This window comes from Moschus berezovskii, chromosome 2, assembly GCF_049115385.1.
Source record: "Moschus berezovskii isolate FMDL1 chromosome 2, NW_MosBer_1.0, whole genome shotgun sequence".
NCBI lineage: Eukaryota > Metazoa > Chordata > Mammalia > Artiodactyla > Moschidae > Moschus > Moschus berezovskii.
Window position 1 is genome coordinate 1319949 of NC_142461.1, and position 22715 is coordinate 1342663.

Consider the following 22715-nt stretch of genomic DNA (forward strand, 5'->3'; position numbering starts at 1 on the left):
ATTCGAATAGACATCTGTTTGGTCCTGCTTTTTCTACGACACTATTCTGCCTGTCTTCAGGGGCTCCCCATCTCAAGCCCCTGCATTTGAGGAGCTCCTACTCTGATAGGGGCAACCATAGCCATGCTAGGGCAGCATATGGTCCAACAGGAGAGCCACACGGGCAGCAAGACAAGGCCCAGGGGTCCCCGGAGGCACACTCCTGATGCCCATCCCAGGAGTTGGAAGGCTGGGCCTGTGATCCATGCATCCATTTAGCAAGCACCTCCCTGGAGGAGCCCGGAACCCTTTCCTGCTTGTAGCTCTCTCCACTCTGGAAGAGTGGGAAAGGGTGGCTTATATGAAGATCCCAGAGCCGGGAGATCTGAGTGGCCTGAGGCCATTATTTGGCCCCTTGGGGCTGCTCTCCCTCCTGAGTCCAATCAAGCCAGTCATTACTTTGTCACAGTCCACTGGGCACCCTTTGTGGGGACATGGCCTGTCCCGCAGTTTACTCTGAGATGGGCAGGAGCAGGTGGCCTAGAGCCAAGTCCAAGCCTGCAAACTGAGGACCAGGGTCCCTGCCTTGGGATACCCGCTCTCTCTAGAGGCTGTGGGCGGCCCTTGGCAGGTGCACCCCACAAGAAACGCTCTTGTTGTGAGCGTCATACCTGCCAAGGCCCAGCACTGGCCTGCGTGGCCTGTGGGCTCAGTGGGCCCTCCAGGTGGAAGGTGTCCACGGAGGTGCAGACCACACGGGCCGGGGACACGGCCCTGGGCTCTTATCTGGGCGCTGCCATTGATTCAGGCACAGGGTTCTGTGCTTTGGGCACTGGCTTCTTCACGTGAAATCGGAATATCCTCCTGACCTTGCAGGCCTGTGGGGAGGGTGGCACCACAGATCCTCTGCGTAACCTCTCTGGCCTCATTTGATGCGTCTGTGAAATCGGGCAGTGCTGGCTTCCTCCTTGAGCTGTAGTGAGGACGCCATGAGGGGGTTGATGTAGAGCCCTGCGTGGGTGGTGGTGAGTGCTTTGAAACAGAGGCCGTGATCTTGAGCGTTAGTGAAGCCCGAGGCCTTGGCCGGGCTGGAGGTGGGGAAGCAGGCCTCTGTGAGGCCCTGAAGACTCGTGGGTTTGGTGACTCTGTCTCCACTGGAGACGGTGTCTCTCATCGAGCCTGGGGATCATGAGCGTGGCCTCTGTGAAAGGCAGCGCGGTGGGTGGATGGAGCCCCCTTCCTGCTCACTGCCCGACTTTGGGCTCCATTGGTCTCGTTTATCTGATAGGAGGAGGTGGTAGTTCCCGGCCCCAAAGACTGCTGGGAGAGCCTGGCATGTAGTTGTACGTGGCTGGGGCCAGAAGCGAGGGGAGCCCCTGGAACCGAGCTCTGCCCCTTGGCTCATGGGTCGTGGAGCCTCTGTGCAGTAATGGGACAGTCACCCCAGGAAAGGTCACAGCCTGGTCTCCAGTCGCTTGACTCCCTGGAGACATTGGTCACTATTATCTTTTGCTGAAAAAATAACTGTGCTTCCTCCTGATCCTGGGACCAGAGTCTCCAGCTAAGCCCGGTGTGTCTGTTCTGCTCTTTGGCTGACAGTCTCTCCAGAGTCCTCACCCCCAGCCTCCCTGTGTGGGGAGGTGGAGGCTTGGGGTCAGTGCAGAGACACTCAAGCCCACCCGGAGCCCCCATGGGTCAGGACCAGCTGCTCTTTGCTGGGTGCCTGCCGCATGCCAGGCTCTTGGCTAAGGGCTTTTCATCCCTGTTTTTTATTTCCTTCACCTTTCAGCTTATTATTACCCCCATTTTGCAGAGACAGCTCTGAAAACCAAAGTTCTCAGCTCTTCAGTATGTGCAGTTTCTGAGCAGATTTTTTTAAATTTTAAACCCATCCTAGTGTCATTCCTTCTGAGTTGACAGCAAGCACTTTCACTTTCGTACAGTTTTGGGAGTCTGGTTTCACTTCTGTGAGGCCTACGGTCTCCCATCAGTGAACTGGAGGCTACCTGGGGCCCTGGTTTCTGGGCCCAGGAAAGTGGATTGCCTGTCTTGGAAGCAGCATCTCAAACCTGAGTTTACAGGGGCCACAGAGGGCCCAGCCCTGATGGCGCCTGTCCTTCCAGGCCAAAGGACTCCCAGGCCTCTGTTCTCCAGTTTCCTGTGAGTCGGTGGAAGAGGGAGCGCTCCTGGGTGCTGGGCCAGGCACGCCCCCTACTGGACCGTCCTGGAGCCTCACGGGGAACTCAGGTCTGGGGCGAGAGGACCCAGTTACTCAGTGGTCCAGACCATCTTCACTGCCTGTGTCCCCCCACCAAGGGTGCTGGGGCCAGAGCTGAGGGCCTGAGTCAGAACTGGGTCCTAGGTCTTCTCTTTTCCGCTAAAAAATGCCAAAGAGGCCCAGAATGAGCACTCAGATCCCGGAAAGGTGATGCCAACAGGGGGAAGAGATTTTTTTTTAACTTTCATTTTCTATTGGAGCATAGTTGACTAACAATGTTGTGTAGTTTCAGGTGTGAAGCAAAGTGATTCGGTTACACATACTTGTGTATCTGTTCTTTTCCACTTTCTTTTTCCATTTAGGTTATTAAAAAGTGTTGAGCAGAGTTCTCTGTGCAATAGGGCTTCCCGGGTGACTCAGAGGTAAAGAATCTGCCTGCAGTACAGGAGATGCGGGTTCGATCGCTGGGTTGGGAAGATCCCCTGGAGAAGGAAAAGGCTACCCACTCCAGTTTTCTTGCCTGGGAAATCCCATGGACAGAGGAGCTTGGCGGGTTACACAGTCCATGGGGTCTCAAAGAGTCGGACACAACTTAGGGACGGAGCACACATGCCTCTGCTGTGCAGTAGGTCCGTGCTGGTCACCTGTTTTAAACATCGGTGTGTTTACTGTTCTAGACTCCCAGTCTGTCTCCACCGCCAGGAGGGCGTTGTTGAACCTCTTATGTGCCAGGCGCACTTCTTGTGCTTTTCTGCATTGCTCATGTCCTCCGCACTCTGCGTGGTGGATGTCGTGTTCTCCATGCCCCCAGCTTATGGATCAGGAAGCAGAGCTGGAGGTCCACCCTGGCCACCTCCCCACCGCCTGCCCCCACCGAGTTCAGAAACTGGGTCTGCTGGGCTTGTCCTCAGGACCTCCACTTACCAGCCCCATCTCTTGGCCAGCAGAGGCGGAGAGGAACCAGCCCTATGAGGATGCGCGCCAGGACAGGGTGCCCCGGGAGCCAGAGGACCTAGGCTGGAGCTCCAGCGAGTTCGAGAGCTACAGTGACGACTCGGGCGAGGAGGCCAAGCCAGAGGCAGAGCCCACCAAGCACCGAGTGTCCTTCCAGCCCAAGGTGAAGCGAGGGGGCATCTGTCACCCCAGCCACGGGCCCCCGAGAGCGGGTTGTGAGGGCCAGGGCTGGGACTCGTAGCTGAGCCTCAGTGACTCCCAGGAATGTGTGGGGAGAGAGGGAGCAGTGGCCTGGGTATCCTGAGACAGGAAATGACCCACCCATGTTGCTGGTTGGCCACAGCGTGCCCTGTACTGAGAATGGGCGTGGTTAGTGCCCGGCGCCGTCAGTACCTGCGGCAGACCTGGCACCTGATAAGGATGCTCACGAACTCAGGTCCGGCTCTAGCATCCTCCTCATCACGGTGCTGATGAGAGGTGACTCATGCACGGCGGTGAAGAGCCCGCCTGCCAGTGAAGGAGACACAAGAGACGCGGGTTCCGTCCCTGGGTCGGGAAGATCCCCTGGAGCAGGGCATGGCAACCTACTCCAGTGTTCCTGCCCGGAGAATCGCAGGGACAGAGCAGCTGGGCAGGCTGTGGTCCGTGGGGTCGCACAGAGTTGGGCACGACTGAAGCGACTTAGCACACACGTGGCTCAATTCGACTCTGCTTCTCAGATCAGTCCTAGAGCCCATAGCCGTCTCCCTAGGGAGGTGACCAAGCGGGCTGAGACAGAGCCACCAGAGGGCTTCTTTTCCAAAGCCTTTCAAAGTGCCATCCATGTATTGGTAGCTTCTGATGTTTCCTCCTGGAACATAGCTCGCTTTGCTGACTTCATGGACTGTCTGGTCCCTCCTCTCCTGTGACAGCCTTGTCCATCCAATTTGTTCTGTGCTGTTGTTGTTCGGTCCCTAGGTCATGTCTGACTCTGTGTGACCCCATAGACTGGCTGTAGCCTGCCAGGCCCCTCTGTTCTATAGAAACCACTGAAAGGCAGACTGTATCCATGCTGAGATTTGGGATTTAATGGGAGCCGCTTCTTTGAGACAGGCCTGCCTGACCGGAGGTGACTGGGTCCCTCTCAGGTTCCTTTTCGGAAAAGACTGAGGCAGGCAAGTGGGCTGAGGCGTTAGTGAGTCCTGGCTACAGGGAGGGCAGGGGCCTCAGGCCTGGTCTGGATTATGGGGGGCGTCCAACTCCACGCTTTCAGAGCGCCTCCTGCCCTTTTCCCAGTTTGGGGATCCCCTGGGGGAGAGGGGTGCAGGCCAGAGCAGCACCCCCGCCTCGGAGTCTTCCGACAGACTTTACTGAGATGAAGAGGGAGCCCAGTCCTCGGGAAGCCGGGGCCTGAGCAGGGGTCCCCTGGGCCCCGGTCTCCTCTTGGCCGGCCCCCATGGCAGGGCCACAGAAAGCGGCCTTGACCTCTTGCTAACAAAGCAGTTAAGCATCTCTGACACCTCTTAGGGTGTGGGTGGGGGTCCCGGGGGGCAGGAAGACCCAACCCAGGCAAGGGGAAACCTCGTGGTCTAGGAGGAGATACCAGGTACGAAACGGTTTGTCAAAAATGAAGAAAAACAGGACTTTCTGTGAACATGAGCCTGTGAACACCTGCACATGAACACCTGCCTGACGCAGGCGGGATTTGATGGGCCTGATCACAGGAGGCTTCCAAGGGAGGCAACTGGGAGCTGGGGGGCAGGAGCCGGAGGAGAAGGGGGTCCTTGGTGGGAGGAACGGCCCAGATGAGAGCCAGGGAACAGGCCCCTTCCTGCTTTTGCCCTTGCAAGGTGTGAAGCCACCACACTCCCAGGGGAGCCTCTTGAGAGGAGGGTGGGCCCTGTGTGCCCAGGGCGGCTCTGGAGAGTGCGGGCAGGTGGGACTCCAGGCCTGGGCCAGCCCTGGTCCTCAGCCTCTGGCTGTCCCTCCGAGTCCCCTGTGGCTGCGTTCCTGGCCCCCGGCCTTCTTGCTGGGGACCGAGAGGGAAGTGTCGGGCCCTCTCTGGGCAGGAGGCGGGAGATGTGGAGTTTGGCCTCTCCCGTGGGCATCGGGGTCACGGGGGCAGGTGATTGAACTTTCAGACGCTGGGGCCTCACTCCCTGCTCCAGGGCTGGATGGGGCCTGGGCACCTGCTTTTTAACCACCCTGGGCCCCAGGGGCGGCCGGGGCCCAAAGAGCGCTCTGAGGAATGCTGGGAGAGCCCTCGGCTTGGCCTGGCCCAGCCGCCCCGGGGGCCGCCTGTGGGCCTGAGTCCCGCACACCCTCACGCTCCTCCTCAGCACACAGGCCTGGCAGCGTCCTTGGAGTGTCTCACCGCAAGGACTCCTTCCCTGGCCTCGGGCCTGGCCCACCTGCTCCCTGAAGAGCAGGTCCCTGCGGGTGGTGGAGGGCTTTTCCTCTGACACCCACCTCTGCCCAGGAGCCGCCCCGAGCCCCTCCTGATCTGCGGGGGCGCGTCTGCCCCCACGCCTTGCATGGCAGCCGCTGCACGTCTCCGGGGTCCCCCGCTTGCCTGCAAGCTGTGCGCTCCAGGGCCTTGGACAGCAGAGATGGGCTGTGTCGGGTCCTGTCCTCGGAGACTGACGGGCCTGGCACCCTGTGCAGCTGTGAAAGAACCAGGGGAGCCCCTCCTGCAGGGGTCTGGCCAGGCCAACCCTCGGCAGGCGGACTTTTGCCAAAGAGAATGACGGGGTCTGCAGAGGGACCCCCTCAGAAGCCCCTGACCAGACCTAAGTGGAAGCCTGGTCCGGATTCGCGAGGGCCACGGTCAGTGGGAGGTGCCTTTTCCAGCTGTGAAATGAGCTGCACTGAACGTTTTTCTGACTGTGACTTCTTCTTAATTAAGGAGACTGTGGTCTGGCTGGCAGAGGTCCGGGCAGCGGAGCCAGCTGGGAGCTCGGCTGGTTGACTCCAGTCTGGCTGCTGCAGTTGACCTAGTCCTGACCCTCGGGGTCAGAGAGGCGGAGGCCCAGGGCCTTTATGATTGTGTCACATCAATCTTTTTTACAGATGAAACAGGACTGCAGTTTTTTGGGAGGCTGAGTAACTCTCAGGATTTTCCCTGTCTTGCTACTTCTTTGCATTTCAATCATGAAGCTTTGCCCAGTGTGGTACTGCTTACGAGCAGTTTCATTTATTGTTCCTGAGACCTCAGAGTGGTTGGTATCATTTGCTTAAGAGTCTCATTTAAAAAAAGGAGTCTCATTTTGTTAGGATCAGAGAACTTAAGTGACAGAAACTCAGAGAGGTTAAATGGTGTGGTGAAGGCCACACAGCCTGTAAGTGGTAGGACCCCAACTCAACATCACATCGGGTTGGAAAGAAAATACTGTGTCCATTCATCCATCCATCCATCCATCCATCCGTCCATCCAACCAACTGTCCATCTATTCAACAAATATTGGGCACTTAGTATTTGAAAGACAGTCCAATAATACTAGCTTCCATTATTTTGAGCACTCACTAAGCTCTAGGTTTAACCTTCTTAATGATCCTATGAGGTGGTTGGTGTGGCCACTTTACCCGTGAGGAAGCTGTGACTCAGAGGTAAAGAGACTTTGCAGCTGGTGAGCAGGGACAGGGATTTGAAAGCAGCCTCGCTGCCTCTAGCTCAGGCTCTCGGCCCCTCTGCTTGTCTGCTTTCCCGTAAGTCCCAGCCTCAGCCTTGTCCGTACTTTGCCAAGTGCCGCCCTCGCTCCTGTAGTTCATGCATCTGAGTGGCTGTCTGTTCGTGCATCTCTCTGTCCATCTCCCCAGGTAGTACAAAGCCAGTCAGCCCCCTGTCCTTCCATCCAGTCCCCCGCCCCTCCCTCCCCGAGCTGCTCCTCCCTCTGTCCGCCCACCCTTCCTCCAAGTGACAGGCTCCAGCCAGTTCGTCCTAGCAGCTCAGAACCCGAGAACCAAATGTGCGCATCCCTTCCCAACCTCATGCTCAGTGATGTCATGTCGGTAGCCAGAACCACTGGCTGACTGTTTACCAGCATAGCACTGCTTCCGTCCACTCCCCAATCCATCCACGTTTTCATTCATTTAGGACCGTCTGTTCGTCCCTCCACCCATTTGCCCAGCTGTAGAATCATCCCTTCATCTGTCCATCCATTCATCCGTGGGCCTGTCCATCTACCATCTGTCTGTCGCCCACCCAGCCAGCCACCCCTCTCTGCCCACCAGCCAGCCACCTACCACCCTTCCATCTCAGAAACTCACCAAGAGCTTCCTATGTCAGGAGCCCCATGCTGGGCTCCCTGGATGGGGAGATAACAGAGACACAGCCATTGTCCTCTGAGCACTGGGAAGGAGCCTGGGCTGCTCCCCTCCCACCCACCCCAGCTCCCGAGCCCCGGCCCCCGGCTGGCTGGCGTGTCGGGCTGGATGCTGCTGGAGCTGACCCCAGGCAGCAGGTCCCCAGGCCCCCATCCCGGTGCCCCGAGCTGTCCCTCCTCCGCCTCACCCGAGTCTCCTTTCTCCTCTGTCGCCGTGTCTGGTCTGCTGCCTGCCCTGCCCCTCACCTGCTCCTCCCGCTTGGCCGCCCGGGGCTCCAGCTTTCTCCAGACCTGACTAGGCTAAAGGAGAGATGCGTCAGGACTAAGAGAGACATCCTGGCTCTCAGAGTTGGGGGGAGAGACGTGCAGGAGCGGAAGCACAAGTGCGATTGGAAGGTACTGTCTGCCCGTCCCGCCTAGTCCGGGGCCGCCCGGGACCTTTCCTGCTGCGTCGGGGGCTGCAGGGGTGGGACGCCTCGAGCCCCGGGCCCTGCTCACACCCGTTGCCTTGGCTGACGCCGCCGCCGGCTTGCTCCTCTCCACGTCCTGGCTTTCTTTCTCCCCACCCTTCAGTGGCCCCTTATCCGTCTATGCGAATTCCTGGGTGGGCTCTCAAACTTCAGGGCCTCAGAATCCCCTGAGTGCTTTAAAAACGCACATTCCTGAGCTCCACCCACAAAGAGCCTGATTCTGCCACTCTGGGCTGAGGCCAGAATCTGCAAATGGGATGACTCTGGCTCGGTGGGTCTGGGTTACCCCTTGAAAAGTGTGACTCTTGGTGACGTCTAGCATTCCTCCCCCTCTGAGTCGTTCAGAGAGCTCCGGGGTTAGGAGGCCAGAGCGAGAAGCCTCAGTGCCGCTTCTTAGCTGGGACTCCCGCTTTAGTGTAAGGGTGATGCTGCTGACAGCAGTGGATTCTGTTCACTGACCACCTACTGAGCACCGTGGGCTCTGCAGGCCTGGATTTGAGTCGCAGTTCCACCCCTTGCTCACTATGTGGTCCCAGGCAGGCCTCTTGACTTCTTTGAGCTTCGGTTTCCTTGCCGTGAGATGGTGGCAGTAAGAGTGCCAGGCCCCGGGGGGTGTGAGCTCAGATCTGTCCGGTACGCAGTGCCGTGCTGGGCACCGCCCCAGAGCTCAGAGCGTGTTGACTGATGTTACGTGTGTGTCTGACCATTTTCTCCCCGGGTGCCCAGGAGGCCGCCATCCTACTGCTGTCATCTAGTGTTTGTGAGGCCAGTGAGTGGCTGGTGGTCGCAGCAGCGGTCAGCAGCTGAGCTGGGACTCGAGCTGGGTTTGTAGGAGTCAGAGCCTGCACACCCTCTGTCCTGCAGCCTAGCCCATTCCTCAGAAACGGAGGCATCTCCGGAGAAGGGGGAGAGGCGCTTTAAGGTTTGCAGGTCCCTTGTTCGGAGCCCCTCTGAGAGCCCGTGCGGGGGGCAGGTGTGACTTCTCAGGGAGCAGACAGTGCGTGGTGGGCGGTGTGCGGGCCAGGGTGCTCTCCCAGCCTGTCCCCCGAGTCGGCCCGGGCCGGCCCGTCCTCAGCACCGTGCGATGGTGGTGGGCGGTGTGCGGGCCAGGGTGCTCTCCCGGCCTGTCCCCCGAGTCGGCCCGGGCCGGCCCGTCCTCAGCACCGTGCAATGGTGGAGGTTGCAGGTCGACCCGTTAGGTTGATGCCTCTTGCGTGTTTGCCTGTTGCTCTTTTTTTGCCCAGGAGGAGCTTCTGATGGTTCCCCCAAAGACCCCTTAGGGGGTTCCTAGGGCAGCCCCCTGATAACTCTGCTGAGACAGGAACTGGGCTCCAGGACCAAGGCCTCCGTCTGGGAGTCGTGACCTCCCAGGGGAGGATGGGCATCTCTGTGTGGTTTCTGGGGTCAGCGTCTGTCTCCCTCATTAGATTCTCATAGGCACATGTGGTGCCCCCACCCATCTCTCCAAAAGGCTGGGAACCGCTGCTCTAGAGTCGAACCATTTAGGTGCAGGGAGGGGCCCGGGAACTTCCTTTCCCTCCCCGGCTGCACTCTGCCCCTGCTACTACTACTACTAAGTCACTTCAGTCGTGTCCGACTCTGTGTGACCCCATAGCTGGCTGTTGCTTATTTCCAGAGAGTCAACTTGTTCTGAAAGCCTGCAGCCTCAGCGCCCACTGGGTGTTCCGCAAACCTTCCTGGCCCAGACCCTCGAGAAGTGCCAGGACCCCTAGAGTAGGGACCGGGAGGTGGTTTGGAGGATGGTGGTAGTGGGGCAGAGAACAGGGACCCCCAGATGAGTGCTCCCCACTTTCAGCAGAGCGCCTCAGGGAGGAGGCGGTTTCCTAGAGCTACACTGTCCATTGTGATGGCCACATGGCTCTTCACGTTTAAGTTAATTAAAATTAAATATCACCAGGACTTGAGGTCCTCCATTGCACCATTCAGCTCTCAAGTGCCCAGTGGTGACATGTGGCTGGCAGCTGCCTTGTTGGGCAGCGGGGTTGCCTTGCAGAAACTTCCAGGACTGGCTGTGCGTTGGGGAAGTGACCTCGCTGAGGGGTGAGGTGGCCGGGCTGAGGGGACACGGCAGTGGGTTTGGGGACCGCAGCTGTGTGTGCTGGTGAGGCTGCCACCCCCGTCCTGGGCGTGTGCCCGCCCGGGGAAGCTGTGCCCGGCTCCGTGGCGCCCAGCCTCCCCGGTTCCCAGGCGGAGGCTCAGCGGGGGCGTGGCTGTCTGGGCAGGAGGGGTGCCCCCAGTGGGATGGAGGGAGCCCCTGCGGTCGTCGTTAGCCCTGAAGGGAGCCCGGGCACTTGTGCCGCCCATTTACTGTTGGTGTGCTTGCCCGCAGCCTGTGTGTTCAGCCCTCAGGCCCTGGCGGGTCTTGGGGGAAGCTGAGGCTCAGGGAGGTTGAGTGCCTCGGGCAGCTGGGGGGCGGCAGGGCTGGAACTTGCACCAGGCCTGGGACTCCAGGCCATGAGGCTTTTCCCCAGTGTGATACCCTGTCCTTAACCCCCAAGGGAAAAAGCTGGTGAGGAAGTCCTCTTGCCCTAAGAGGGTGACCCCATGGAGGCCCCCCACGGTGTGAGCCCCTTCCCAGGAGGCCTGGGTGGCCAGACCCTTGGCCTTAGCTGCCTGCTCTGGGAGGGGGTGGGCTCCGGGCTCCCCATGTGTGTAGCCTGGGCTGGTGGCCCTGGGTGGTGGCGGGTGTCCCCAGGCCTCTCCCCGCGTCCCTGACGAGCCCCTCTGCCTCTGCCCAGATGACCCAGCTCATGAAGGCGGCCAAGAGTGGGACCAAGGACGGGCTGGAGAAGACGCGGATTGCCGTCATGCGCAAAGTGTCTTTTCTGCACAGGAAGGACGTCCTGGGTGAGGCGCCGGGGCAGGCTGGGCTGGCAGGCGTGCGGGGCGAGGTCGCCGGGTGTCTGGGCTCCTCAGATGGTGGGGCCAGGGCCTTATCCGTGCCAGCTTGTTTCCCAGGCTGCGGCAGGTGGGCCCCGTCTCTCCTGGGGACTGTGGGCCTCTCTCTTCAGCGTCCCTGCCTGGAGCCTCCTGCGTCTCACACTCACCTGGCCTCATCATTGGTTTTTTTTCAATATTTATTATTTGGCTCAGCTGGGTCTTAGATGCAGCACGAGGGATCTTCATTGACTTCTGTGAGGTACTCCTTGCGGCGAGCCGGATCATTTTTTAGTTGCAGCTCGTGGGAGCTTCAGTTGGGGCTTGCAGGATCCAGTTCCCTTCCCAGGGATCAAACTCTGGCCCCGGCCTGGGGAGCACAGTGTCTTGACTGCTGAGCCACCAGGGAAATCGCTCCCAACCTCATCTTTGAATGTGCCTTTGTGCATTCACCCATCTCTCCACCAGCCAGCGTTTATGGAAGCCCTGCTGAATGCTGTGCTCCGTGCTGAGCGCAGGGACACTGTTACATGAGTTAGGCAGCATTGCCTTCAGGAGCGCCGGTGCAGTGCGGGAGGCAGGCATGTCAACAGGAAGTGGCCAGCTGCTCGGTGGGGTACCATGGCGGGAGAGTGGGGACGTGAGTCTGGAACGTGGGAATGAAAGACTGGGGCTGAGAGCAGAGGAGAAGGAGACCCAGGTCCTTCAGGCAGGAGCACAGGGTGGGAATGGGCACTTCTGGCCGAGGAGCCGGCGTGGGTGACGCTCCGAAGGTGGGGAAGACGAGACGTTCAAGAAGTCAGCGTTTGTGGAGTGTCTGCTGGGGTGCCAGGCACCCTGCTAAGAGCTTTACAGTTTCTCATTCAATCCTTATAAGCACCGAACTGGTGCAGAGGGCTGTCTTGTTCCCACCTGGACACGAGGGAACAGACGCAGGGTGGGTGAGTGTCTTGCCTGGGGACACACAGGCGTGGAGGGGATGGAACAGGCTTCCTCTGGCTGGAGTGAGGCCAGGGGTGAGGGCTCAGGGCCCCATGAGCACAGGTGTCCAGACCAGGGAGGGCGGTGAGGCTCTGCGCCCTCTTGAAATCTGTGCACGTGAGCCTCCTGTGCCTCGGCTTCCTCGTCTGTACGTTGGGGCTGATCGGGCCTGTGTCTCGGGGGGCCGGGGGGATGACCGAACTGTGCATGGGAAGAACCCAGCAGAGCTGCTCGCCCCGTGCGGCAGGCCTTCTTCCCGGCGGAGCCCCAGAAAGCAGGCGTTTGGTGCTGGGACAGCGTCTCGCTGACCTGGCTGCCGCCCTGGCGCCACGGCCTCCTGGCTGCGTGGCCTTGCCCGGTCCTTCCCCTCATGAGTGAAATGGGCCACGGCATGTGCTGAACTGTGAGCTGTGTGGGAGCCCCAGCCCCGATCCGGGAGGGAACGCTGGGCTGGGGAGCCCTTCCACACCCAGAGAGGCCTGGAGCCGGGACAGGGCGGGCAGGCTGACTGGCCGGCTGGCCGGTTGTCCGGAACGGTCCTCGGTCGCCCTCCCCATCCCCAGCCCTCCCCACCGCGCCTGCGAGCCCAGAGCCTTTCCTAAAGTGACCCTCCCACCAGAGGCGTTATTAATAGCCGTGGCCAGCTCGAATCACCGGCCAAGAATGTTCCCCCGGGGCGCGTGGGGGAAGAGGAAGCTGCGGGCTGGGCGGCCGGGCTGGGTGCGGGGCCGGGCCCAGGGGGCCATGTGGGCCGGGCAGGGGGCCCTCCCCCGTGCCCACCCCCCCGCGGCCGGGCGCGGCCTGTCCTCCTCCTCCTCCTCCGTCTCCTGCTCAGGTAAGGCCCGCCAGCCCATCCCCGCCCCACCCCGGGCGCCTTTCCTCCCGCTTCCCTGGAGCCGGAGCCGCCTCCTGCCGCCCCAGCTGCTGACCCGGCTCCCAGGGCCGCAGGCCTCGGGGCTCCGTGTCTCTGGGCCCGTGTCCGCCGCTCGGGGCCCTGTGTCCCCAGACCCGTGTCCGCCACTCCTGGGCCCGCGTTCTGCCCGACTCTGCTTCTCCGCCCGAGACTCTGTCCGCCCGGCTCTGCCCTTTGAGAGCCGCCCCCACTTGCGTCCGTGTACCCTGCTGGACTCCAGCTCAGTCTTTTCCCTTTTGGATCTCTCTTTTTTTGGAGGGGTGATAAAAACACAGAGCCAAACAGCTTGTTCTCAGGGCCTGCTTTCTTCCCTCTTTTCAGCGTCCAGAAGAAAACTATTTTTAGTGCCTGGTGATGGGGACATGGGCAGCCTGGCCTTTGGCAGGCAGAAGCAGGCGGGTCTGAGCAGGGACAGGGACTCGGCAGAGTGGGTCCTGACAGCTGAGCTCCTGTGGCCTTCTCCCCCCTTGCTCCATCACCCCTCACCTCTGTGTCCAGGCAGGCTGATCCCCAGAGGATGCGAGGAGGGCTGCACCCTCTGAGCCGCTCCAAGGAGCTGCTCGTCCCAGGGCCCTGGCCTGCAGAGGGGGCGGCTCCGGCTCCTGGAGCCTGAGCAGGTGCGTCCTTTTGCCCGGCAAGCATCGCCAGCCCAGCTCCCTTTGCAGGTGACTCGGAGGAGGAGGACATGGGGCTCCTGGAGGTCAGCGTTTCGGACATCAGACCCCCAGCCCCGGAGCTGGGCCCCATGCCAGATGGCCTGACCCCGCAGCAGGTCTGTAGGGGCGCGGGTGTACTCTGGGGTGGGACGGCGGATCCTAGCCTGCTGCCTGGGGCCACGCCCTTCTGGGTCTGGAAGGGGAGGTGACGGTCAGTGGCAGAGCCCAGCTGGGCAAGGGGCCTCCTGGGACCCCAGTCGACCTGCCGCACAGGCTGGCCACAGTGGACCCTGTGGGTCGGTGCTGCCGAGCCGGGTGGGGTGGGGCTGCCCCAGCACCCTCACAGCCCAGCCCCGAGGCAGCCAGAGCGGCTCCTGCAAAAAGAATAAAGGTGTCGGAAGAAAAGGCCTACAGTCAAGAGCAGGCTGGGCAGCATTGGGCTCACCCAGCTCGGAGGGGACCCTGGGGGCACCTGGCCCCCCCCGTCTGCCCACCTGTCATCAGCTCAGACCCCAGAGTCGCTGCAGGTTTCCCAGGAGCCTGGCTCTTGGGTGGTGTCTTCCTTCTCCCGGAGGGTCACATCCAGATGGGGGCACCCGTGCCCTGGGACCCCGTGTGGCAGAGCCACGACTGGGGCCCTCCCCATGGCTGGTTTTCCCCTGTACGAGGCTGGGGGGCGACCCCTGCCTCCCTCTGAGCATGATGCGTCGGGGCAGCAGGCGCATCGAGCGACTGGCCGGTTTGGCATTGGCAGGACATCTGGTGTTGCACCCCTTTTGAAAATGAGATATTCGGCCACACCTCTCATCTCGGGAGCCCGTCTGCCTCCTTCCTTCCCTCTTTCTCCTGCTGGGGCCCTGGCAGCAGCGGGGCGGTGGCCCCCAGCCGCCTCCTCGGTGCAGTGAGTCACCATCAGAGCTCAGAGCCAGGCGGGACCCCAGCCTGCCCGCCCAGCAGCCGGGCTTCCCCTTTCTGGCATTGGCTGGGTTGAGAGCCTCTTGCATTTCTTGGAGCAACGATGGTTAGTTGCTCTAGGCCAGCGGCTCAGTGGAGGTTATTTTGCCCCCAGTGGATGTTTGGCCATGTCCGATGATGCTGTGGTGCTCACAGCTCGGGGTGGGGGCCCCTGGAGTCTACTAGAGAGAACCTAGGGTTGCTGCCAGCTGCCCACGGTGCACAGGACCGCCCCCCATGTCAGCAGGCGGAGGCCGCAGGCTGCTCTCGGCACCCCTGGGGACCGGGTGTCCTGGACAGAGCGTCCGTTTGAGGGGCAGCTTGAAGGGCGGTGACCTGGCTCGTCACACAGCTGGGGGTGAAGGGGCACAGTCAGGCCCAGGCCAGGCAGGGCGGTGGGAAGACAGGCATAGGGTGCCCCAGCGCGGGGAGGGAGGAGGCGGGTGGGGGTGGGGGCGCCTGCACCACTGCGCTCAGGACGGCTCGGGGGCACGCTGGGGGTCCCCTCCCGGCCCCGGGCCAAGGTGGGCAGGCTCCCCCCTCAGACATTGCTTACCTATGACACCTTTCATAGGCCCTGTCCCAGCTTTGCTGCACAGTGGGGTCACCCGGGAGGCTTTAAAAGGCCCCGCTAGCCAGGTGGCACCCCAGAGCAATTCAGTGTCCAGGGTGGAAGCCACGTGATCCCAGTGTGCAGCAAAGGCCCCCGCCCCTGCCCCCGTGTGCTGCTGTGTCCACATGAGGGCTTCCTGAGTGGGTGCTGGTTGGGCCGCCCCTGGGGGAGGCACTGACTTGGGCTGAGAGACGGGGAGAGGAGGAAGGGAAGGGCTTCCCTTCTGTTTAGCCTGAAGCAGAGCCCACTTGAGTGGGGGCGGGGGGGGGGGACACGCTCAGGACTGTCTCCTGGGAGAGGGATCGGTTAAGGATCAGATCTGTAAGTGGCAGGAGCCGAGATTTCAGTTCTGTCTAAGAAAGAGCTCTGTACGAGGGTGGTCCAGAGATGGGGGAGTTCTCCCATCCTGTGGAGGAGCGTGGTGGTTCCCCATCCCTGGATGGGCGTGCAGAGGCCAGGCAGGACCCGGGAGTCCCCACATCCCCGGACTGCATGCTGCCATCTGGGGAGCACGGGCATCTGTCTGGGGTGGGTGGGCAGGGGCTCTGGGAGGTGATGCCAGCCTGCCAGGCTCCAGTGGTCCAGGAGTGGCTCTGGGAGAGACGACTTCCTGCTGCTCCGCTGGCTGTCGTGACGCCTCTCTCTGTCTCCTGGTGCCCGCCTGCAGCCGGAGCTCGCCCGGGCACCCTTGGCACCGTTGGCATGGGTGCTGACTGGCCGTGCTCTCTGCCTGAGCAGGTGGTCCGGAGGCACATCCTCGGCTCCATCGTGCAGAGTGAGGGCAGCTACGTGGACTCTCTGAAGCGGGTCCTCCAGGTACGACTCCAGGGGCTTCGGGAGCCCCGCGAGGGGTGTGTTACGAGTGTTCGGGGGCTGTGGGCATGTTTCAAGGGAAGGAGCCAAAAGCCAGTGTTTCTGTGGGGACAGCAGGGCCTCCGAATGGGGGACAGCGAGAATTCCAGGTGCCGTGCTGCTCACGGGATGACTGGGTTTTCTGAAACGACTTTGGGGTTCAGTGAGATGAGGTCTGTCCCGTGGCCCTGAGAGTGAAAACCGAGCGGCGCTCAGTCATGTCCGACTCTTTGTGACCCCGTGGACTATAGCCCATCAGGCTCCTCTGTCCATGGGATTCTCCAGGCAAGGATACTGGAGTGGGTGGCCATGCCCTCCTCCAGGGGATTGTCCTGATCCAGAGATCTAACTCAGGTCTCCTGCACTGCAGGCAGATTCTTTACCATCTGAGCCCCCCGGCCTGGACCTGAGACTGTGGTCCCTCTGGTGCCTGGAAGATATCCTGCCTCCTCATCCCTCTGGACTCCCCATGTCTGGGAGCTCCTGGGGTGGGGTGTCGGGCTCACCCACTCCTTTGCCACCGGGTGCTGAGTAGATCCTTGCGTGGCCAAGGTGTGCCAGCCTGGCCTATTTAGTTTACGTTCCTGGAACAGTGACTCTTCGGGGGTGTTGTGGGCTGTCTCAGGACCCCTGGGAGGGGAGGGGGATGCTCGGGACAGTCTCACTTACGCTGCCGAGTTTGGATCCACAGTGGAGGGGCCCAGACCCCGGGCTGGAGGCCGTGGCTGTCGGTCTCACCATGACGTCGCTGCCACTGCTCCGTCAGGCAGACTGGCTCAGTTGTAGGCAGAGCCTGTCCCGGCCAGTCCGTGGTGCCCCCTGCAGGCAGGCGTCTCCCCCAAACCCAGCTTCCCGCTGAAGTCTCGGGGGTGCACTGTGGACGGTGGAAAGGCTCAGGAGTGCTGCTCTCACGGAGACCCGTCCAGGCCGGGTGGCGAGCGCGGGCTGAGAGCTCCCTGCAGGAAGGTCCATGGAGTTCTGCTTGGCTGCGCCCAGGGGGCCCTGAGGGCAGTGTGGGGCGGGCCTTGGGGCGCTCACCCCGCCACGCCCGCCGCAGGATTACCGCAACCCCCTGATGGAGATGGAGCCCAAGGCGCTGAGCGCGCGCAAGTGCCGGGCGGTGTTCTTCCGCGTGAAGGAGATCCTGCACTGCCACTCCATGTTCCAGATCGCCCTGTCTTCCCGCGTGGCTGAGTGGGACTCCACCGAGAAGATCGGCGACCTCTTCGTGGCTTCGGTAGGCCCCCTTCCCCGGCCCGCCGAGGCGCACGCTGCGGCCCTGATGGGCAGTCCTCAGGGCCGGCCCCCTGCGTCCCCATGCTCCCCGTGTCCACACCAGCGGGTCGGAGGGTAGCAGCGCCCGAGTCACCCGGCCTGAGCCGGGGAGGGTGCGACACCGTGCCGCGTGCCCTTGCAGACGCCTCCCGGTGTGGTGCTCGCCCCCAGGAGGCTGGCCGCTGTGGGCAGCCGCCTGGCCCATCTCAAGTCCGCCCCACGAGCGCTCACACCAGCAGGGCCCGGCCCTGGCCGACCGGAGCGGGGTCAGGACCAGCCTTCTGGGTTGCGCGCCCGGAGATCTGCCTGTTCCCAGCGCCCCTGCAAACTCGGGCTCCCTCTGGGCTCAGCCCCCTATCTGTGGAAGGAGGGGCTGTAGGTTTCTGAAACAGACGTCTGTGGGCCCAGAGAGATGCCTGGGGTGAGAGAGGGTCAGGTTGGCAGAGCTTTGGTGTCTTTTTGGTAACTGGGTTAAAACGCCAAAAGTATTGTTGTGAGAGCCCAGCGCGCTGGTCAGTGTGTCCATGGGCCAGACTGGAGCACCGTCCTTGGTGGCGGGGCGTGGGCTGAGGGGTGCGGAAGCACTGGCCTGCCGGCCCCCTTCGCCCGCAGCCCGGCTCCCCCGGCACCACCGCCTCCCCCTGTGCCTCTCTGCGCGCTGTCTGCTACCCTCACTGGGTGACAGGTTTCCTGACCTCCAGGGGAGCTGAGACCCCCAGGAGCGGAGGGCTGTGGCCGGCGCGGAGGGTGGGGTGCGCCCTGGTTGTGACCCTCCCTGGCCGTGCCCCCGCCCGTTTCAGTTCTCCAAGTCCATGGTGCTGGACGTGTACAGTGATTACGTCAACAACTTCACCACCGCCATGTCCATCATCAAGAAGGCCTGTCTCACCAAGCCCGCTTTCCTCGAGTTCCTCAAGGTGGGCCCGGGGGCAGGGAGGCTGCTGGGGGGGTTGCTGTCCATCATTTCTCTGGTCCAGGCACCTCTCTGCTTTCCTCTGGGGCATCCCCAGTCCCACCGGAGATGAGCCTCTGCCCCCTGCCCCTGAAGAGGGGGACCAAGAATTAGAGGGGCCATAAGCCGCTTGGGATCTGGAGCTTTGACAGGAAGAAGGGGGGCCATGACCTCTTGCTGATGGGGACTGGGCTTGGGTGGGTCTTCAGGTGGGACTCAGTGCTGGGGATCACGTGGAGAACAGACTTGAAAGGACGAAAGGCCTGGGTAGCCGTGGGGCCACATCCCCACTGCCTTCTCCTTGGTGCACCGTCATAATTCAGATGGAGACCCTGCCCAGCAGAGGGCACAGGTGGGCCAGGACCCCCAGCCCCAGAAGACAAACCTACAGTCCAGATCGTGGAAGGACAGGGGGCTTTCTCAACGGGGTGCCATCTGACGCGGGTCCTGGGGGCATGGTGGGGTTGAAATGGAGACAGGAGAGTGTCTTCCAGGTGCCAGGGCGGTGGGCAAAGGCCAGAGGCAAGTCCAGGTGGATCCTGGGCACGGGGTGCCCGGGAGAGAGGCGCCAAGCAGCCGAGTTCAGTCTGGGTAGGTCTAGGCCTCAGGCCCAGGGCCTGGGATGTCATAATGCAGGCCCTGTGGCGCCGCTGAAGCTTTGGGTGGAAGCGGAGGCTGGTGGGGACGTCCCCGGGTTGCAGGGGCAGAGGTGTCAAGGTGGCAGGTGTGTGGGTGGCATGGTGGAGACAGAAAGGAGACCCAGGGCGGTGAGAAGCCCCATGCCCGCCCCACCCCGGCCCAGGCCTGCTCCCCTTACTTCACGTGGAGGGAAAGGTGGTCTCAGCTCCTTCCCGAGGCCTGACCTCTTGCACAAACGGCTGAAGGCCCTAGTTATTACACTTTTAGCCCAGAGACCTCAGCGTGGTGCTCCAGGCCCCCGAGGGTGTGGGGCTGTGCAGGGGACCCCGTGGGGGCAGGGACCCCTGGCTGCGGACCCAGGGGCCTCCCTGGGCTCTTCCCTCGGGCCCAGGGCTGACCAGCGTCCTGGGGCGAGGAGCCCGGGTCGGCGCAGCTGTGCCCCGGGTACCGGGCTCTCACGCGGATGCTCAGTGACGCCACCTCCCCTGCAGCGGCGCCAGGTGTGCAGCCCCGACCGTGTCACGCTCTACGGGCTGATGGTGAAGCCCATCCAGAGGTTCCCGCAGTTCATCCTCCTGCTGCAGGTACCACAGCGGACTCTCATGGCCGCCGCTCCGCAGGGTGCAGCTGGGGCTGGTGCGCGCCTGGTGGGGTCGGGGTGGGAGGCCTGGCTCTGGCCCGTCACCCACAGCCCTCGCGTAGGCTGTGCAGGGTGGGCAGGGTCTCAGCCCCCAGCCCCGCTTTCCTTGCCCCCAGGGTGGGGCCCATTCAGTGCGACCGCGTCCTTTCCCTCCCCCGGTGGGAACCCAGTGACGGGTGCAAACAGTAGCCCACGACAGTGGGGGTCACGTGGAATCCAGTGCCCTCGGGGCCCCTGGCAGGGCGGAGAGGCCCTGTGAGGGCTCTGGTCTTGCCGCTCCAGGCTTCCCGAGGGAGTGTCAGACCCCACTCTGGGCCTCGAGCTTGGGACAGGCCCCCTGATTGCCGGGGGTCCTCGGTCAGGAGGTGAGCCCCCCGAGGGCCCCAGCAGCAGCTCTCATCTGTCCTCAGAGCAGACGGCTGCAGGAGTGGCTGTCGTCTCCGCACACTCTCCATCAGGGAGTCGGGGCTGGGTGCACCCGATCGCGTGACTTCATGTTCTCACGCGGAGGCTGTTTCTCGAGGCCTTGCTCCCTGTCAGGCCCCAGCTCCCCGGGCTCCCGGCTGGGTCCTTGTCCGGCCGGGTCTCTGCGGGGACTGTGGAGGCTGAGGCTGTGGCCCCAGCCAGCGGAGGGTCTGCTGGGGTGGGGGTCTCAGTCCTGGCTCCCCCTGGACCCCCACAGGACATGCTGAAGAACACGCCCAGGGGCCACCCGGACAGGCTGTCGCTGCAGCTGGCCCTCACGGAGCTGGAGACGCTGGCCGAGAAGCTCAATGAGCAGAAGCGGCTGGCCGACCAGGTGGCGGAGATCCAGCAGCTGACCAAGAGCGTCAGCGACCGCAGCAGCCTCAACAAGGTGGGTGCTGGCCCCCGCCCGCCGCCCCTGTGACCCGCCTCCCAGCGCCTCCAGGTGGCTGAGAGGGGTGGCTCCTTGCTCCTCTGGAGTCTGCAGACCTTACCTTGACCATACGTCTCTCTTTTTTTTCCCCCTAGTATTTATTTATTCTGATGGTGCTGGGGCTTTGCTGCCGTGTGGGCTTTCTCTGGTTGCAGAGTGGAGGCTTCTCGTTTTGGAGCACGGGCTCTTGGGGGCATGGGCTGGGTTGCCCTGTGGCCTGTGGGATCTTCCCAGACCAGGGGTCGAACACGTGTCCCGTGCATCGGCAGGAGGCTTCTTAGCCCCTGGACCTCCAGGGAAGTCCTGAGGAGCAGTCTTGACTAGACCCCCTCCTGCCCACCCTGACATTAGTTTCCGCTCTTGCGTTTTTAGGATAAAAGTGGATTTTATTTGGCAGTAGAGTTGCTGGTAAAGGTGCCCGAAACGATGGCCTAGTGGTATGGTTAAACGACTGGGCCGTGGAGTCAGAGTCTGGGTTTGAATCTGGATTTTGCCGCCTTTGTTTACTGTGGGGAATCACCCGACTCTCTGAACCTCAGTCGCTCACTCTGAAATGACTTTGACAGCACCTGACCCTCAGGGCTTCTGTGAGGCCAAGGAGAACACTGGCAAAGTGGCAGACCCAGAGTCCTTAATGCAAGGTGGCCGTTGTCATTGGTAGTGTTATTTTTTAAGAAGAAAGACAAAAAAAAAAAATCCATGCCATATTTTGATATTGCATTCTAGCAAAAAAAAATCTTAACTTTCAGATGAGTCTGTTAGAGAACACTGTTTTTTAAACTATTATTGATTTATTTTATTTTTGGCTTTAATGGGTATTACTTGCTTTTTTGTGGGATTTCTTAAAATTTGCAGCAAGCACGGGCTGCTCTTCCTTGTGGGGCACGGGTCTCACTGGGGGGCTTCTCTTGTGGGGCACAGGCTCTGGGTGCTTGGGCTTCAGTAGCGGCAACTCACAGGCTCCGTGGTTTTGACTCGTGGGCCCTGGGACATGAGGCCTCAGTAGCCATGGTTCCAGGGCTCAGTAGTTGCGGCCCGTGAGCCCTGGGACATGAGGCCTCAGTAGCCATGTTTTAGGGCTCCGTGGTTGCGGCCCGTGAGCCCTCGGATACGAGGCCTCAGTAGCCATGGTTCAGGGCTCCGTGGTTGTGGCCCCTGGGCCCTGGGACATGAGGCCTCAGTAGCCGTGGTTCCAGGGCTCCGTGGTTGCGGCCTGTGAGCCCTGGGACACGAGGCCTCGGTAGCTGTGGTTCAGGGCTCCGTGGTTGCGGCCTGTGAGCCCTGGGACACGAGGCCTCAGTAGCTGTGGTTCAGGGCTCAGTGGTTACGGCTCATGGGCCCTGGGACACGAGGCCTCGGTAGCTGTGGTTCAGGGCTCCGTGGTTGCGGCTCATGGGCCCTGGGACATGAGGCCTCGGTAGCTGTGGTTCAGGGCTCCGTGGTTGCGGCTCATGGGCCCTGGGACATGAGGCCTCGGTAGCTGTGGTTCAGGGCTCCGTGGTTGCGGCTCATGGGCCCTGGGACACGAGGCCTCGGCAGCTGTGGTTCAGGGCTCTGTGGTTGCGGCCTGTGAGCCCTGGGACACGAGGCCTCGGCAGCTGTGGTTCAGGGCTCCGTGGTTGCGGCCTGTGAGCCCTGGGACACGAGGCCTCGGCAGCTGTGGTTCAGGGCTCCGTGGTTGCGGCTTGCGGCTCTGGAACGCGGCGCTCGGCATTTCTGCTATGTAGACTTGGGTGCTCTGAGGCATGTGAAGTCTTCCTGGACCAGGGATCGAACCCGTGTCCACCGCATTGGTAGGTGGATTCTTATCCACTGTGCCACTAGGGAGGTCCCTAGAGAACCCTGTTTTTAAAACACAAAGTTGGTACAAGAGACTCAGTCACCTCCCAGAGTCACCTGTTGGTGAACTTCAGTCCTGTGTCTCTTTGGTGGCTTGTGGCATCACAGCTTGTGGCTGTACCCGCATCTGGGAGGTCCCCCACCCCGGGCCCCGCCCACTTTCAGTAGAGGGTGGGATGTGGCCCTGATGGTTTGCAGGGAGGCCGACCACACCCCAGGACACTGGGCAAGAATGAGAGTTGTTCTCTGGGGAACGGACATCGTGTGGGGTCACAGGAAGGTGTTCAGGTTGTCCGGGGGAGAAACTGGTAGCCTCCTGGCTCTGTGCCCCCAAAGCAGGACTGAGGCCAGTGACAGGTCAGTGGGATTTCAGCCACAGGGGAAGGACTTTGTGATGTTTGTCGAGCATCACCGTGAGTGCCGCAGCCCTCCCCACGTGGCCCGCTCTTTACAGCCTGAGATGCTCTCTGACCTGCACTGCCATCTTTGATCTGTACCACAGACCTGCAGAGCAGGGCCCGAACAAGGTAGTCTAAGCTTTGGGGTCCTGCATCTTAAGATGGTCCCACCTCAGGCCAAATTCAGGCTGCACACACGTGCTCAGGCCCACACGGGGCTTTTAAGAAAATGAAATCGGTAGCCAGCATTTAGAAACAGAGAAGCGTCCCACAAAATTTAGACTC

General features: G+C 61.7%; 1 protein-coding gene across 15 annotated transcripts in view; it reads left to right on the forward strand.

Annotated features, from left to right (window-relative positions):
- The window catches only part of ARHGEF10L (Rho guanine nucleotide exchange factor 10 like), a 166326-nt gene that overhangs the window by 81008 nt on the left and 62603 nt on the right, over window positions 1-22715 (forward strand). For 9 of the 15 annotated variants that reach the window (XM_088842970.1, XM_088842978.1, XM_088842972.1 and 6 more), the window contains exons 7-14: window positions 3142-3314; window positions 10682-10790; window positions 13380-13486; window positions 15676-15753; window positions 16847-17026; window positions 17865-17981; window positions 19147-19239; window positions 19978-20151. In XM_088842970.1, coding sequence (XP_088699096.1) covers window positions 3142-3314; window positions 10682-10790; window positions 13380-13486; window positions 15676-15753; window positions 16847-17026; window positions 17865-17981; window positions 19147-19239; window positions 19978-20151 — 1031 coding nt within the window. Of the gene's footprint in view, window positions 1-3141; window positions 3315-7731; window positions 7849-10681; window positions 10791-10856; window positions 12637-13367; window positions 13487-15675; window positions 15754-16846; window positions 17027-17864; window positions 17982-19146; window positions 19240-19977; window positions 20152-22715 lie in introns of those variants that run through there. The other 6 variants (XM_088842985.1, XM_088843002.1, XM_088843017.1 and 3 more) reach the window with 5 other exon arrangements.